The sequence below is a fragment of the Clarias gariepinus genome, chromosome 10 (genome assembly GCF_024256425.1).
Source record: "Clarias gariepinus isolate MV-2021 ecotype Netherlands chromosome 10, CGAR_prim_01v2, whole genome shotgun sequence".
Lineage (NCBI taxonomy): Eukaryota > Metazoa > Chordata > Actinopteri > Siluriformes > Clariidae > Clarias > Clarias gariepinus.
Window position 1 is genome coordinate 27,706,334 of NC_071109.1, and position 17,020 is coordinate 27,723,353.

At 37.2% G+C, this 17,020-nt stretch overlaps 1 protein-coding gene across 4 annotated transcripts; it reads left to right on the forward strand.

The window, feature by feature from the left end:
* Positions 1–596: 596 nt before the first annotated feature.
* On the forward strand, positions 597–14,524 carry ahcyl2a (adenosylhomocysteinase like 2a). 4 transcript variants are annotated; one of them, XM_053505745.1, is made up of 17 exons: positions 597–649; positions 6,093–6,192; positions 6,353–6,481; positions 6,786–6,886; positions 7,059–7,161; positions 8,445–8,539; positions 9,426–9,532; positions 9,647–9,763; positions 9,966–10,029; positions 10,155–10,243; positions 11,017–11,087; positions 11,193–11,287; positions 12,654–12,752; positions 12,869–12,937; positions 13,064–13,142; positions 13,226–13,346; positions 14,309–14,524. In XM_053505745.1, exons 1-17 carry the CDS (start codon positions 638–640, stop codon positions 14,313–14,315), a joined length of 1,458 nt encoding a protein of 485 aa, XP_053361720.1. In that variant the 5' UTR covers positions 597–637; the 3' UTR covers positions 14,316–14,524. The 4 variants fall into 4 exon arrangements, with proteins under 4 accessions (XP_053361720.1, XP_053361718.1, XP_053361719.1 ...); XM_053505743.1 differs by lacking the exon at positions 597–649 and adding an exon at positions 1,209–1,540; XM_053505746.1 differs by lacking the exon at positions 597–649 and adding an exon at positions 1,990–2,026.
* The last annotated feature ends 2,496 nt before the right edge of the window (positions 14,525–17,020 follow it).

Sequence of the window (17,020 nt, forward strand, 5' to 3'; positions counted from 1 at the left end):
CAAAAGCACAAGTAGGCTACTGCTTAATGGAGGTTATAGACTTTGTATAGCCAACAACACGGATGCGTTTTTGTATAAACCAAACTTCTTTAAACAGCCGAACTTGAGGTGACTGAGGCTTTCATGTTGCTAGACAGTACTGCAGCTGTTGGACTATTGAAAAGTATGAACATGTACAGCGCTCAATAATTGTTTAAGGCTCTCTTTGCATGAATTAATGCAGCAATGCAAAAAAAAATGAAGTAAAAATGATTGGGTGTGTGCAAATATGCATAAAAAGTGTTTTATTAAAGTGTCTTGTGCAATGATTCGGAAATGTAAATATAAATATGTAAGTGTGCATGAATGTGTCCATAGTGTCCATGAATGTCCATTTAAATTTGGATACTAAAAAGATAGTATTAGTCCTGTGTGGTGTTGTGGTTGAGAGACCTTATCGCCTGCGGGAAGAAGCTCCTCCTCAGTCTCTCTTTGTTGGCCTTCAAAGAGCGGAATCCCAGACCGCAACAGAGAGAACAGTCCATTGTTGGGATGGCTGAGGTCCTTCACGATCTTCCTGGCCTTGGTGCAGCACCGCTTGCCAGGCCTTTTTCACCACGGTGTTGATGTGCCAGAACCATGACGGGTCCTGCGTGATATGAACACCAAGGTATTGGAAGCTGTTCACTCTCTCCACTGCTCTCCTGTTGATGATGGGGGTCTGGTAGTTCATCTCCTGCTTTGTATTTAAGTCCACTATCAACTCCTTTCTCTTGCTGACGTTCAGGAGGAGATTGTTCCTCTAGCACCAGTTCTCCAGATTTCCAATCTCCTCTAGGTAGGCCGTCTCACCATTGTTTGTGATCAGGCCCACTACGACAGTGTCGACAGCAAACTTAATGATGGTGGTGGAGCTGGAAGTGGCCACGCAGTCGTACGTGTACAATGAGTACAGCAGTGGGCTCAGAACACAACCCTGGGGGGCTCCAGTGCTAAGAGTAAGGGAGGCTGAGACATGATTTGGTTGTCGCACTCAACCACATCATTGACCTCTGTTCAAAGAAATAAATCATTATCTTTATTATTTCAACACACACCACAGTGTTCTTATTTACAGTCAATACATTACACCAACACAAGTAAATGATAAATTTACTCTTTACCCTTTACTTACCCACATGCTCTGTGTTTTTCTATTTATTTGTCATGAAGGTAGTGTTTATGTACAATTTAAATGTCCTAGAAAATAAGAAGACGGTACACCAGTGTTCATTTGGCAACGGCCAAGCGCTTTACAGTCATGTCTGAAGACAGCTCCCAGCATGGACCATCAGCTCTAAACACACCAGATAATGAAATAAATAATGGTGATGTTAATATAAAGTCCTTGGTTAGTCAGGGGACTGCGAATTTAGGTTCAGCTTCCATAGATTCAGTAATCGCTCAGTTGTTGCAGATGCTGGAGGCAGCGAAGGCCCGTCGCTCAGCAAGCTTGCAGAGAAATGAAGAATCGTCACCGTTCAGTAACAGGACTGTCAGCGAGGAGCTGAATACAGACAGGGTAAGAGTCGGTCATGGGATAAATTGGACACTGGTTTATGAGTTACTTTCGAATGATTTGTTGTAGGAAGCATTTCTCAGTTCAAGGGTGTCAAATTATGGCCCATAGGTCAGGGTTAGTCTCTAATGTTCTAATTTGGAGCAACAACTGAATTTAGACTCTGTGTTTAAAATTAAAATCATCTTGTGCACCATCTTTAAATTGAAAGGTTGGAAAAAAGAGATTTGTAAAAGGTGCTGAGTGTGTTGACGATATGAAACTATTCAGGGTGGGACCTCTGTGGTTTGGAATTTTTTGGAATTCCGACACATTCTGTGGATGCTGGGTCAGATTAAGATCTTCGGAGTTTGGAGGCTGGATCAACAACCTTTGGCTGCTAAGCATGGCAGGCTCTGGTCCACTGGATGGTCTATGTCTTTCTATTTTGTCCAGCACGAAATGCTGCATTGGCTTTTTTTCCGTAGGATGGGACAGAACGGGTGATGGGTGAGCCTTGGGTTCTTATGATCCTGACACCAGTTTAATAGTATATAATTAATTATGTTAACGTGTAAATGTTATATGATGTTAATGTTAACAGTAAGATTCTCAAAGAATTCGATTCAATGAATTGTAAGCAGTCACAATTTCCATCCCTATAAAGTACACCTGATTTAGAAACTGCATGGTGAGGACACAGACAGGCATACGGAATATCAAGAGTAGTTTTAACAACAGTGGGAATGTTGGTTATTGTGTTTCTCCAGTGCTAAAAGCTCATTGTATCTAAATGGTAGTGTCAACTGGGGATGTTGACTTTACTGTTCTAAAGACAAATCAAACTGGATAGTAAAAGGTCATTTTTAAATGGATTCCTAAATTACTGTATCGACTTTTAATAAATTATGTATGAAAGCTGTAGGACATGTATGAGAGCTGTAAGACAGTCGTGAGATATGCTGTAGGTGTGACAGAAGAGTTTAAGGTGGAGGTGGGTCTGCATCAAGGACCGGCTCTAAGCCCCTTTTTGTTTGCTCTGGTGATGGACAGGATGACAGATGAGGTTAGACAGAAGTCTCCATGGACTATGATGTTTGCAGATGACATTTTGCTTTGTAGCGAGAGCAGGGAACAGGTGGAAGAAAATTTGGAGAGGTGGAGGTACGCTCTGGAAAGCAGAGGAATGAAGGTTAGCTGCAGCAAGACAGAATACATGTGTGTAAATGAGAGGAACCCAAGAGGAACGGTGAGGATACAGGGAGCAGAGGTAAAGAAGGTGCAGGACTTTAAGTACTTAGGGTCAACGGTCCAGAGCAACGGAGAGTGTTCAAAGGAGGTGAAGAGGCGGGTACAGGCAGGTTGGAATGGGTGGAGAAAAGTGTCAGGTGTGTTGTGCGATAAAAGAGTATCAGCGAGAATGAAAGGAAAGGTCTACAGGACAGTGGTGAGACCAGCGATGCTCTACGGCTTAGAGACAGTGGCGCTGAAGAAAAGACAGGAGGCAGAGTTGGAGGTAGCAGAGCTGAAGATGTTGAGGTTCTCTTTGGGAGTGACAAGGATGGATAGGATTAAGAATGAGTTTATCAGAGGGACAACCCATGTTAGATGTTTTGGAGATAAAGTCAGAGAGGCCAGATTGAGGTGGTTTGGACATGTTCAGAGGAGAGATGGTGAATATATTGGTAGAAGGATGCTGAGGTTTGAACTGCCAGGCAGGAGGTCTAGAGGAAGACCAAAGAGGAGATTTATGGATGCAGTGAGAGAGGACATGAAGTTAGTTGGTGTGAGAGAAGAGAATGCAGAGGATAGGGTTAGATGGAGGCAGATGATTCGCTGTGGCGACCCCTGAAAGGGAACAGCCGAAAGATAAAGAAGAAGAAGAAGACTTTTAATAAATTAAAATAAAGGAATAAAAATAGAAATATAAAAAAATATAATCAAATATAGAAGATTTGAGATGGAATGTAGACCCATGTCCAGTTATGTACACGACCATGGTGAGGGCAACCATGTGTTACCTTAAGAACATGCATATGCACACACTCCAAAAACAAAATCTCGATGTCCTTGGTATTAATGACTCACTACCTATTCATATTTTCCCCTTAATGAGATCTCTTTGTTTGGTTTCAGAAATACAAAGTAAATGTGCCTCACTACCTTTTGCTCTTGATGTGAGGAATTTTTTTTAATCACATGTTTTCAAGCAGGTGGATCAGAAGTCTACACTGTGGGGCTTTTAATAAGTCACATTCCCTTTAGGGCTATGTTTTGACTGACCTTTGAAGAAAAACAAGGTCACTGAGACAAACTTATCCAAAATTAAACTTTGTTAATGCCAGTGTAGACTTATTCATGATTAGGGAGGTTTCACTGTATTACACTGTTGATTTTGAAAATGTCCTAAAAGAGAGACTAAAATATGCTGAGAGAGCGATTGTGTGTGTAACTGCATTGCAGGTTCGAAATATTCCCTTTAAAGCAGGATCATATTTCATGTTAAACTGGTTCGTGAACTGCACATACTGTAGTTACATGTTGCAGGAGTGTGTGTGTGCAGTTGTAAGTGTATACACGACAGTTTACAATCAATTCAGGTTGAAAAATGCAGGTTTTTCCTGATGCAGGCATTCAAGATTCAAAGAACTTCATTAATCCTAGAGGGAAATTGCTTCCAACGTACATGATATTGGATGATATATGCACAAAAATAAGAAAGAAGAGGTTAGGATTAAGTTATAAAATATGTTTTAAGAGTTAAGTTTAGCTCAGATATGAAAGATATTCACAATTATTTAAAAAATAATGAATGTTTTAAATAGTAGTTACATGCAAGACACTTAAAATAGGAAAAGTACATATACTGTACATATTTTTAATTTCATCTATCAGAACAATATGAGGTACATTATATCATATGAAAAAAAAATAGTTTTAATGAAAACTATCTTGCAAATAAGTCACAAAATCTTAAAATTAAAAAGATTAAAGATAATTGAACAAAATTCTAAATTACATTCGGGATTTGTTTTATTTATTTAATGTTAATCAGAAGTTCTGTATAGGGCCAAAAAAAAGGAAAAAGAAATCCCCTCAAACATCATCTCAAGTAATTAGATTAGCATAGGAAGTGACTTTTATGTGTCTTATATATAGTAGTCCAACTCTAATTATATAATGTAGACTAACTGGGGACCGTGAAGGCTGATGGTGATAACCATAATAATAATTCCCATTTTACGACCAGGCTGGGACCGCTGGATGACATTCACACACACATTTTAGTGACGCCAATTAGCCTAATTTATTATATATATATATATATATATATATATATATATATATATATACACACACACACAGTAAAACTATATATATACAGTATATACGGTAATATATATATATACAGTATATATATATATATATATATATATATACTGTATATATATATTACCGGTTAAAAGTTTGGAGTCACTTTCTAACTCCATGATTGTTCCTGATTTTAATTTCTTTCTACATTGTAAAGGAATGCTGAAGGCGTCCAAAAAATGCATTAATCTCCTTTGAACAGTTGATATTGAGATGTTTCTGCTACTTATGCTCTGTAAAGACTTCATAACGCCTCTAATCTGAGGTGCTGTTAATTGGTAACTTTTCAGGCTGATAACTCTAAATGAACTTCTGGTCTGCGGCAGAGGTAGGTTTTGGTCTCGCCCTCCTGGGATGGCCTTCATGAGAGCCAGTTTCATTATGGTGCTTGACGGATTTTGCAAATGCACTTGACAATACTGTTCTTGCAAGAACTATTACAGAAAGGCTGACCTCTGTGTCTTAAAATAACAACTCACTGTTGTTTCTGTTGTTGTTATGTAAATATTTTATAGTTTTGTAATCCTCAGTATTGTTGTAGAATGTAAAAAATAAATCACAAAAAAAAAAAAGTTTGCAAGTGTTCTAAAACTTTTGAACGGTGGTGTTTATATATTTTTTATATATATATATATATATATATATATATATATATATATATATATAAACACTTTCTTAATTAAACAAAATAAAAACTTAATGATTGGGCTAATCTTCAAAATAAAGTTAAAAATATTAAATTAACTTAATTATCATAATCAAATCATAACATAATAAGTATAAGTTTAAAACCTATGTTAAGTAGAAGTAGTAGCAGTATCATAGTTTTAACAGTGGTAGTATTAGTAATAGTAGTATTAGTAACAGTTGTAGTAGGAGGAGCAGTAATGGTAATAGTAATAATAGTCACACTGTAGTAATTGTATTAGACTAGTAATATTAGTTCTGTAATAGTAGTAACAGTAGTACTATTATGTCCTATTCGCTCTGGATTAGTATTATCTGGGAACCTCGTGTGATTTGTACTAATTGTGGAGGTTGTCTGTGATTTTATTCCAGAGCGGTATGCTATGTCTGTAATTCGTAAAGTAAAAAATCCTACTGTACAGTACTGTAGTAACAGTAGTAGACTCGTAGTAATAGTATAGTATTAAAGACTATACAAATAACATTGTAGTGTTGTTTTCATTCTTAACCAATGCAGGCCTCAGAGCATCCTCAGCAGTTTAACAAGAGACACATGGGCAAAATGGGCGACTGCTCAGCATCCACCTCACTGAACTCCGCAGACGGCTGGAACTCAGGTACCAATTCTTAACATGACATAAAATTTGCATTGCATGCAAGTAATACTGCATAACACCATGATCTAGGGTTATTGTTCGTTATCATCATCATTATCATAATTGTCAATTATCTTCAGATTCTCTTGTTAATTCTCTCTCGTTTCTGACCGACCTGAAGCCAGCTCTGAAGATGAGACTTCTCCTCGAGACATAGAGCAGAAGAACTCTGAAGGGAGTAAAGACTTCTGTGTCAAAGACATCAATCAGGCTTCGTATGGTCGCAAGGAAATTGAACTAGCAGAGCAAGGTATCGATCAGGATTTCAAAATGCATGCATATTTAGTTATGATGTTTTCACACAATGTGTCTTCTGCATAAGGAACAGTGATGCTGTGATTTCCTGTTCTTCACATAACAACAGATGAGATCCCCTATGTATTAATTTGTAGCCAGGGTTTTTCTCAAAGCATCCTTAGTCAATTAAATCAGCCTCACCAGGTTAATCCACCTGATTACTAAATTGACCTCGATACGGTTTTTTTTTTCTGTCTATGGCATGTTTATGTGGATGTGCTGATGAGTAATAGAGATTTATATGCTTTATTTTGTAGACATGCCAGCGCTGATGATGCTGAGAAGGGCAGGCCAGGCCGAAAAACCATTAGCAGGGGCTAAAATAGTGGGCTGCGTCCATATCACAGCACACATGGCCGTGAGTCTTCCCAAATTCCCTGCTCCCTGCACTGTTCACTAGAGACAATATGAAATTTCAATATCATATTTTGAATTGATATCATAATATCAATTTCAAACCTAAATCTATTGTAGATTTTCTCCTACAAAAAAAAAAATGGTCCCAGTGTTAATATGCAGTCATTCTCCAGGTCCTGATAGAGACGCTGTCTGCTCTGGGTGCAGAGTGTCGATGGGCTTCTTGTAATATCTACTCCATCCAAAATAAAATAGCCGCAGCTCTAGCAGAGGCCGGTAAGCACTGATTTTGTACTAGCTTTCTAACTTAACTAAGATGTAATAGATTTTTTTCACACTTAAAGGTATACAGTATATTGCAAAATGTTTTCAAGCGAAGCATTGACGTGACTCTAAATTCATGTATCCACATCCTCAATTGGAGTTCTCTTAATCTCTCATATTCTTATTATATATAGTTTTTATTCTAAATGGTCAAAAAAGTGTTACATTTCTGTATTTCAAAAACTCCATGAGACCTTCCAGCTGCAAGGTTTATAAGAAGGCTCTAATAATATCCAATCTGTATATCTTTGGACTGTGGAGGAAACCGGAACACCAGGAGGAAACCTACCAAGCATGCAGACTCCAGAACAAAAGAAAAAGGGGATTAGCACTTTTTCAAACAGAGATATCAGAGCAATCAAGAGCTGAGTGTTTGCTATTTAAAGAAAGGTTCTGACTGTGCAGTAACCTAGTTATATATCTAAGGGAATAATGTATATACAGTAGTGTATGTTGCATAAGATGTCCTGAAAAGGCTAGTGAAATGAACCTTGGCACATGATACACATACACGTATAGAGACAGAAATATGCCTGAATATGATTTCTGAAGCTTGCATTATGAATCAGAACGTTTATGGAGTTTTAAAAGGAAGCAGGACACAGATCAGTGATACATTCTTTAGTTTCGAGGGTATTATATTACAATCCCAGGGATCTGAGAGGGACAATAAGGACAGATATGTGTGTCTTAGGGCAGCTTAGTAATACAGGATTAACTTGGTGTAAATTCAGAGATCAGTGCATTCGTATGCATTAAATTACTAAGTATTAGGAGAACATTTGAGTTAGTGGTGTAATGTCACTGATTCCGTGCCTAATTTAGACACAGGAAGCAGGTGCATTGTGGCGAAACGGTACACGCTGTTCCTGACTCTAAACTGGAACTGAACATTCAGCCACATCTAAGAGATATGCAGTGTGTAGGATGCTTACGCTGTGTACTCTCAGTACACAAATGATCCACTTTTTGGCAATAACAATTGCATTTGTATGGTCTGTACACCTGACTTTCACTGAAAACTTTTTTTCATATCTCTAACATGATCAGTATGAAAAATATATACAACGTTTTTGTTACTTTCCATTTATCTCATTGAGAATTTTACACAGCGTACAACTGGTATTTAATCAGATTCATAAGTGTTATGGGTTGTATTTTGGTACAACGTTTGAAATGGTTACTTTAATAAATAATGCAGGTGTGAACAACAGACTCTCATCCTATGTATGCAGGTATCCCTGTGTTTGCATGGAGAAGGGAGTCTGAGGATGAATATTTCTGGTGTATAGATAGTTGCGTTAATGTGAAAGGCTGGGAGCCGAACATGGTAAAGTATTATTGTTTCAGATTATTATTTTCAGGTGGAAAAAATATATATATAATATATATATATATATATATATATATATATATATATATATATATATATATATATATATATTAATATATAGTATTTTTTACATGCTAATGATTCATTGTTTTCTTTATATTAATTGTTTTCTATAAAAATCAGACACATAATAATAATAATAATAATAATAATAATAATATAACAAAAATATTAAAAATAGATAATTCAGGCAAGAATATTATTAACACATATTACTGTATATATACTACTAGGAACATTCAAGTCAAACTGTTGCAACCGTCCCATTTTCTAACCAGCCTATGCAGAGGCTGGGTTATAGAGACATAGAGACATTTATAGAGACATTGGGTTAAGGGTTTTGCCCAAGGACCCAAAACGGGTGACCCAGTGGTGGCAGAGCTTGAACCCCCAACCCTCTGATCAGCAACCCAGAGCCTCATCTGTCTGAGCCACCACTGCCCTAATAGAATGAAACAGTTATAAGAGTAAAAACTACCTTTATTCCTCTATATAATCCCCTTCTACACTAATCCACTTATCCCAGTGTTTCACTAGTGCCTGCATACCATCAGATTAGAAAGTTTTCTCAGTATAATCAAATTGCCTGCTTCATTGCCTTAATGGAAAAATCATTCAGATTTAATCACCAAATGCATTCTGTTATTGAAAAAAAAAAACACACATTATATAAAAATGTACTAATGAAATACTACTACTAATAAACGCTACTTAAATGCCAAACTTTTTACATCAGTATATTTCTTTGGTTGGATTTTGCAAGTTGCTTTCAGGAAAGCCTATAATAAATTTTTATTATAATAAATTTCTTTTCTTTTTTAAGATTCTTGATGATGGAGGAGACATGACCTACTGGATCTATAAGAAATACCCGCAGCTCTTTCAGAGCATGAAGGGGATTGTTGAAGAAAGTGTTTCTGGTGTTCGCAGGTACAGTATTTTTCACACACACACACACACACACACACACACACGTATTTCAGTGATCTGAAGAGCTTTGCTGTAAATTAGTTCTCAAGCCATGTTTTTTTTTTCCACCTTCAGATTATATAAAATGTATAAGACCGGGAAGCTTTGTTGCCCTGCAATAAACACCAACGACTCAGTGATGAAGCAAAAGTTTGACAAATTTTATTGCTGCAAGGAATCGCTACTGCATGGGTAAGATTCGGATTGTCGGTTCTGATGAGTTCCTGCTCTGTATAGATTGTACTATTCAGTTAAATCCTGCTGTAAGAAAGTAGGACAGAAGGATGCAGAGCATAATGGCTCCAGAACCAAATTTTCCCTATTTATGATTCACGCACATCATATATGTCTAACATTTTAACTGATTAGATCCTTTTTGCACATTTCTGCACAGTTTAAAGAAGACCACTGCTCTGACTGTAGGTGGAAAGCGAATAGTCATCTGTGGATATGGAGATGTAAAGTATCCACAGCATTGATTTATTACATATCCTTAATTAAATATGAGCTTTTTTTCTTATAAACTCAAATCCATGTGTGTGTGTGCTTTTGTGTGTTGAATGGGTGCGTATTTGTACTGTAGGTGGGAAAAGGCTGCTGTACTGCTCTGAAAGGGATGAAAGCAATAGTATATGTGACAGAGATCGACCCTATTTGTGCACTACAAGCCTGGTAATATACAAGGGTACCAATTATTCTGGAGTTGATTGTACAGTACATATTATTTATTGTATGAGGGGCGTTCGGGTTAAAACTGGGACCTGTGATGAAATTTCTTGTGAATGAAGGTGTAAAAATCGATTGAAGACTTCAAGCACAGTATAATGGTGAGACTCTTTTAAATTTGAATGTTACAAACATTTAAAAGAAGTCTGTATGTTCGTAAATGATGATCCTGGAAAACCCCCGAAGTCATTCCCATAACCATTTAGAGAGTAGAATGCATTATTCTGGAAAATCAACGGATAATTTCACACCAACTTGCAGAAGAGATGCATCTGTCTGTGGGAACTGTACACACAATCATTCACCAACACCACTTGGACATTATAGGAACTCGGCTGGAAGTTTTTGCCATATCCACCGTAGAGTCCTGACCACACCCCAAGCCATTTCCATATGTTTGGGCCATTTAAGGAGTTCCTGGGAGGCCAGCGTTTCAGACATGGCGCAAGCAGGTAGTCAGATCATGCTTTCAGCGTACTGAGAAAACTTTCTACCTTGATGGCATCCAAGTACAAGTGAAACGCTGGGTTAAGTGCAATAGTGTATCAGGGGATCATACAGAGAAATAAATGGAGTTTTCACTCTCATGCCAGTGTTCGATTATTCTGCACCATCAAAAGTCCTTGTTTGACTCGAACACCCCTAATATAAAATAGAATTATAGAACAGAATTTATAAATATATAATAATAATAATCCTACCTTTTTTTTCTTACATAGCATGGATGGTTTTCAAGTGGTCAGACTGAATGAGGTCATAAAAGTGGTGGACGTTGTTATTTCCTGCACTGGTAAAATTACTTTTTTAGAAAGTGAATACCTAGTGGTTCATTCAGTTGTACCTTTTTTAATATATTGTCTGAGCACCAGCTGAATTGTGATGTTTGTGATGACAGGAAATAAAAATGTTGTAACACGAGAGCACATGGATCAGATGAAGAAAGGCTGTATTGTCTGCAACATGGGCCACTCCAACACAGAGATTGACGTGGTAAGACCGCAGGCTGAGTTTCCGCACTTCGGGATGTACTTGTGTGTCTGACATTTCCAGCTCAGTGAGAAATAGTTGTAATACCAAACTCTGACATGCCCTAGCATGGAACCAGATTTGACCTTTTCTGATCTTAATATATCTCTGATGACCTGGTGAGGTTTTTCACCTTGTCATATTTTCACATTTACACTGTATGAGGACGTGGCACATACAAAGCTAGAAATGTTTCAGGAACACTTTAAGAACACTGATTGAATTTCGTTCTGCATTTCTGAAATCAGTTTGTTACACAATTTGATCTTGCTCTGTGGAAATTAAAGGTTTACACACACTTGTTAAACTGGAAGGTTTTTGTGCTGAAAAAGAAAAACAAACCCACACACGAGGGGTATTCAAGTCAAACCAGGACTTGTGATGACATTTCTTATGAATGAATTAACATTTACATACAAGGTGGCTCAGAGCCCACTGCAATCATTCCCGTGAACAGTCAGCGAGTGGAACGCCTGATCATTGAAAATTGGCTTATCACCAACTTGCAGAAAAGACGCGGCTGACTGTGGGAACTGTACACACAATCGTTCACCAACACCACTTGAACATTACAGGAACTCAGCTGGGAGTTATAGCCAGATTCCCCCTACATTTCTGACCTCGCTTCAGGACATTTCCACATGTTTGGTCCAGTAAAGGAGTTCCTGGGAGGCCAGTGTGTCAGACGAGAAGCAGGCATATGGGTAAAATATGGGTAAAATGATTTAATTTTGAAGATCCCTTATGTTACTGTTTCTTTAACAAGTTACTGCAGGTCTCAGAGCTCTCTCAAAGTGTATGTGATAATGATTGAGCTGAAATATAATGCGTTTTATTTAAACCACAAACTCCCTTATTTCTCTCCTCCACCAAATGCACCGTTTCAGTCAATGTACTGTAGATGAGTTACTACAGAGCCATGCTCATAGGAGAACAGCAGAGCTGAGCCACAAGCTGTGGGGAGGGGATCTCCTTTTATGAGGTCACAATACGAGAATAATCCAGGAAATACCAAAATGGAAAAAAGGACAAAAAGCGGGATCTTTTTTCCCATGTTTTTTTTTTTTTTTTGTCGAACACACACACATATGATACCCATCTAAATCTGACTAAAATGTGAAATGTTTGCATAATACAGTAGATACCATTTTACAGTATAATAGGAATTTACATTCAGGGCAGAAAAACTAAATTTTGGTGAAAATTTTTTTTGTTTTTTTTTGTTTTGAGCCTTGAATCCAGTAATATCAGGGCCAAATTGGGTCCTGCTTCTTATGAAGCCGGTGTTAGTTGAGCTGCTTGATTGCCTGAATATGAGCTCTATTCTCAGGCCAGTCTGATGACACCAGAGCTGACTTGGCATCATGTAAGAACACATGTGGATCACATCGTTTGGCCAGACGGCAAAACCATAGTGCTACTGGCAGAGGTGAGAATACTCTGTCAACAAATAAACATATGACTACTAACAAACCTCTGCTTTTATAGATAATGATTGCTGGTGTGACTATATACAGTATGTTTGTGTAATGTATCTGATTTAAGGGTCGGCCGGTTAACCTGAGCTCCTCTGCTGTGCCTGTTTTCGTCTTGTCCATTACGGAAATAACTCAGGTGTGTGCACAGGTTAAGGATATTGTTCCTTAAGTGTCATGATCCTTATGTTGAAGGAATTATATAAGTATTGAGCGAAATAGAGTGAAAAAAAAAAACAATTATCAAATCTCTGCTTCTCTTTAGGTTTTGGCATTGATCGAGCTGTTTAATGCACCTGATGAACATTACAAACAAGATATTTACTCGTTTCCTAAGAAAATGGGTAAGACGTACAATTAATAGTCATATCCTTTCTTATGTTTTTTAAAAAGCAAAATATCTCAGTCATATGCGCTGCACTTCCAGATGAGTATGCAGCACTGCTGCACCTTCAGAACTTTGATACAGACCTAACTGAGCTCACAGATGAGCAGGCCAAGTACGTAGGGGTGAACAAGAACGGCCCCTTTAAGCCAAACTATTACAGGTAGGAATAATAATGAAATAAAATGTTTTTTAATTATTATTTATTTATTTAAATAATAGATTTTTTTGTTAACTTTTATATTTTAGAATCAACAATATTACCCGTTTACATGTTTTTATCACCACTGCGGTAGATCATATAAAATATCTACAACAGGAACACAATCCCCATCACATACACATTGTACAGTGTATATTGTACTGTGCAAAAGTCTTGAGCCCCCCCCCCCCCCCCCTTATTTCTTCATCACTCACTCACTCACTTATCGTCTATACCGCTTTATCCTGTATTCAAGGTCGCGGGGACCTGGAGCCTATCCCAGGAGGCTTAGGGCCCAAGGCAGGGTACACCCTGGACACGCAGGGCACACACACACACATACACACACTATAAGCAATTTGGGAATGCCACTTATCCTAACCTGCATATCTTTAGACTGTGGGAGGAAACCGGAGTACCCGGAGGACACCGCTTATTTCTTCATAAATAGTGCAGATTAAATTAAAGAAACGGAACCAAATGTTTTACTGTGACAGGATGCAAAATGCTGAAAGATATAAACCACAGCAGCGACCTCATTTCCCCTCTCGTCTGTTCCAACCACTCAGCATTCAGCATCACCAGTGTACTAGTCACCGACCTGATCATCTGTCATCGTCTGCACCTGGTTCTCACTGGTTCATGCCTTAAGTGAAATGTTTTTGTGCTGGAATGATTCATAGGTCTCTGTGTGGGTTACCACACAAAAAACATTCATCTGCAATTTAGGTACAGGGAGTGAACTAAAAATGAGAGTCAAAAAGTCCCTCAGGAAGCTGGGAGAGATATTGATGAAAACTTCATTAAAATACATATGGCTATTTGGAAGCACAACATGAAGAAGTGATGGGTGGCTTAAGGCTGTATCTGTATTGTACCTTGCATTTCTGATATCATTCACTGATGTGAAATATTTTTTGCAGGTATTAAGCTGTGGAGTGGGTCAGCGCGCACAACAAGTAGTCCAAACTGGAGCCCAATCTCACTTTGAACCGGAACGGATCTGATTTACATTCTGAACATATTTTAATCTGTTCTTCCATAAATATCCTCAAATATTATCAGCTTTGCATCTGGTTAAAATTTCCTAAAATTTTTAACCTATATGTATGTTTTATTAAATGCAACTGGGTCTCATATTAAACCTCATTCATTATGGCTGACGAGAGTGTACTGTTTTTGTTTCCAACATTGTATCATAATTACAAGTTTGCTTTCGTGCACAAGAATTCCTTCTGGCCAGCAGATCAATTCCACTCATCACTTTTACACGCAAAAAATGTTTTGCAAAGTGTCCAGTACTATTTTTCTTTTCGTTTTATTTGTTTGTTATTCTTCAGTATAAAAAAATGGAGAAAAACTGCACTTTTTGGAGTCGTGACAAATTACCGTGCAGGAATATCTCCATACAATGAGCTGTTCGCATTTTTTTTAGCCGTATTAGTTGGGACAATTTTTTTTCCACAATTCTCTCTGTGTAAACAATCACACCACAAAGGTGAGCTTATTACAAAACTTCAGCACTATATGATATATGATTCTAAGAAATGCTTTGCCTTAAAGGTTTTATCTGCTACGTAATGTTATTTTATACGTCATAACACGAGAAATGTAAAGATGAGATGAAAAGCCCGTGTGTTGAAAAGTGGTTAAATTCTTTAGCCTTAAATTACAAGTAATATAGTTCAAATAGTTCTGTTATTTATTTATTTATTTATTGGGAGGGCACTTAATCACTTATCATTTAATCTACTGTATAAGATCTGGCACAGGTTTTACTCTGGCTGCCCTTCCTTTTGCAACCCTCCCACTTTCTAGCTGGGCTTATGAACAGCACTGCAAGGAGTGGCTCGGTTGTATCGGGATAGGGTTAAAGGTCTTACCCAAGGACCCAAAAATGGCGACATGTTGGTGGTAGGGCTTGAACCCCTGACCCTCCGATCAGCAATCCAGAGCCTCAACCACCTGTGGCACCACTGGCCTGTTATTTATTATATTACTCAGTTATAGTGGAATTATCAAACCAGACGGCTATTTTGCAATTTTATTTATTTTTGTTGTAAGTTAATAAAGCTTAAAATTCTATTAGTTACACATAATGTGTGCTGGTTTAATAGGTTATTGATCTAGTCCTGTCTGTAGAATGCCACTACAGTACTGTACATGACCTGGACAATCTCTATGTTTCTATAAATGGGCAGTGACTAGGCCTTCGAGACTGAATATTTTTATACACTGTCGGAAGGTGATGAAACCCCTGTGTAACATCAGACTCATTTCAGTCCAAGTACTGACCACGGCTACCAACACACAAATTGTATAGGGAATAAAATACCATTATGTAAACTACTCCAAACAGCTAGTAAAACCCTAAGAGAGGTTTTAAACCATTATCTATGACAACAAGAAAACAACTTAAGCATCAATGGCAGGAATGGAATGTACTTGAGTACTTGGGTACTTGGGTGTACTTCAATGCTAAATTTAAAAAAATCACTTTTAAGTCATCAAACAAGGCAATATAAGTTTTCTCCTTTGTGACCTCATATAAGAAGATATCATGTACTGTAGTATATATATATATATATATATATATATATATATATATATATATATAAACTTTTTTACATTAATTTTCACCTTAATAAGATAATCAATGTAGAAATAACTATTAGGAATTGTCTAATTCTTGAACCGCAATGCAACACCATCTAAATTCAGCTGTAGCAAGTCTAGCTAATGGTAAATAGTGGCAATATTTTAGTCCTAAATTACTCACATTGTGCAATAATTATAAATACATGACATTATCCTTAATTAAATTTTTTAGGTAAAGAATTTTCCTTTTTTTTTCATATGAATGCATTCATTTAAGTAGGAAACTTTTGACAGTAGCCTAAATTTGTCACAACCCTCTTTTATACATGACGGTGTTTGGTTGTTGACTTTTGTGTTCTGTTAGACTCCTGCACTGACATTTGGCATTAGCCACATTGTCCTAACTGTCTTCACCTGCAACTCGTTCTGTTCTCATCAGTTTGTCTAATTAAAGTCATTGTTTTAACTTGTCTTTCATCTGTTGTTCTTTTAGTTTCTGAGTTATTTTTACCTTGTTGTTTTTACTGTAGTTGTTGTTAGTGGTCGCATTAGCATTAGCATTAGCCTATAGTTCCTAGCCATTGTTGTAGTTTTCATGTTCCTGTTAGTATCTTGGGTTTGTTTTCTTTAGGGCAGTGGTGGTTAATTAGTTAAGGCTGTGGGTTACTGGGCTACTGATCGGAAGGTTGGGAGTTCAAGCCCTAGCACTGCCAGGCTTCCACTGTTGAGCCCTTGAGAAAGGCGCTCAAACCTACCCTATGTTTTAACTCCACTTCAGTAAACAACTGCCTTAAATTGCTTCCAGCATTAAATTCAGGCATTATATATATTATTAACTTATTTCCCCTCAACTAGCCTTACCTATACATTTCCACTTGAGTAAAGAATTTGTTTAATTTTTGTAAATAGTTTTGATACTTTTTCTACCGCTGAAAATGGATAATTTTACTAAATAAAGAAAAAAATTTATATATATAAAAAAGCATCAGGATCATTATAATTAGAAACAGAGCCTTTCAAAAAAAAAAAAAAGCCAG

Coding starts and splice junctions, on each gene's coding strand:
- ahcyl2a (XM_053505743.1), top strand. CDS start 1,280: ATGTCTGAAGACAGCTCCCAGCATGGACCATCAGCTCTAAACACACCA. Junction 11,088..11,192: donor CGTTGTTATTTCCTGCACTG/GTAAAATTACTT, acceptor TTGTGATGACAG/GAAATAAAAATGTTGTAACA. Junction 12,753..12,868: donor CCATAGTGCTACTGGCAGAG/GTGAGAATACTC, acceptor ATCTGATTTAAG/GGTCGGCCGGTTAACCTGAG.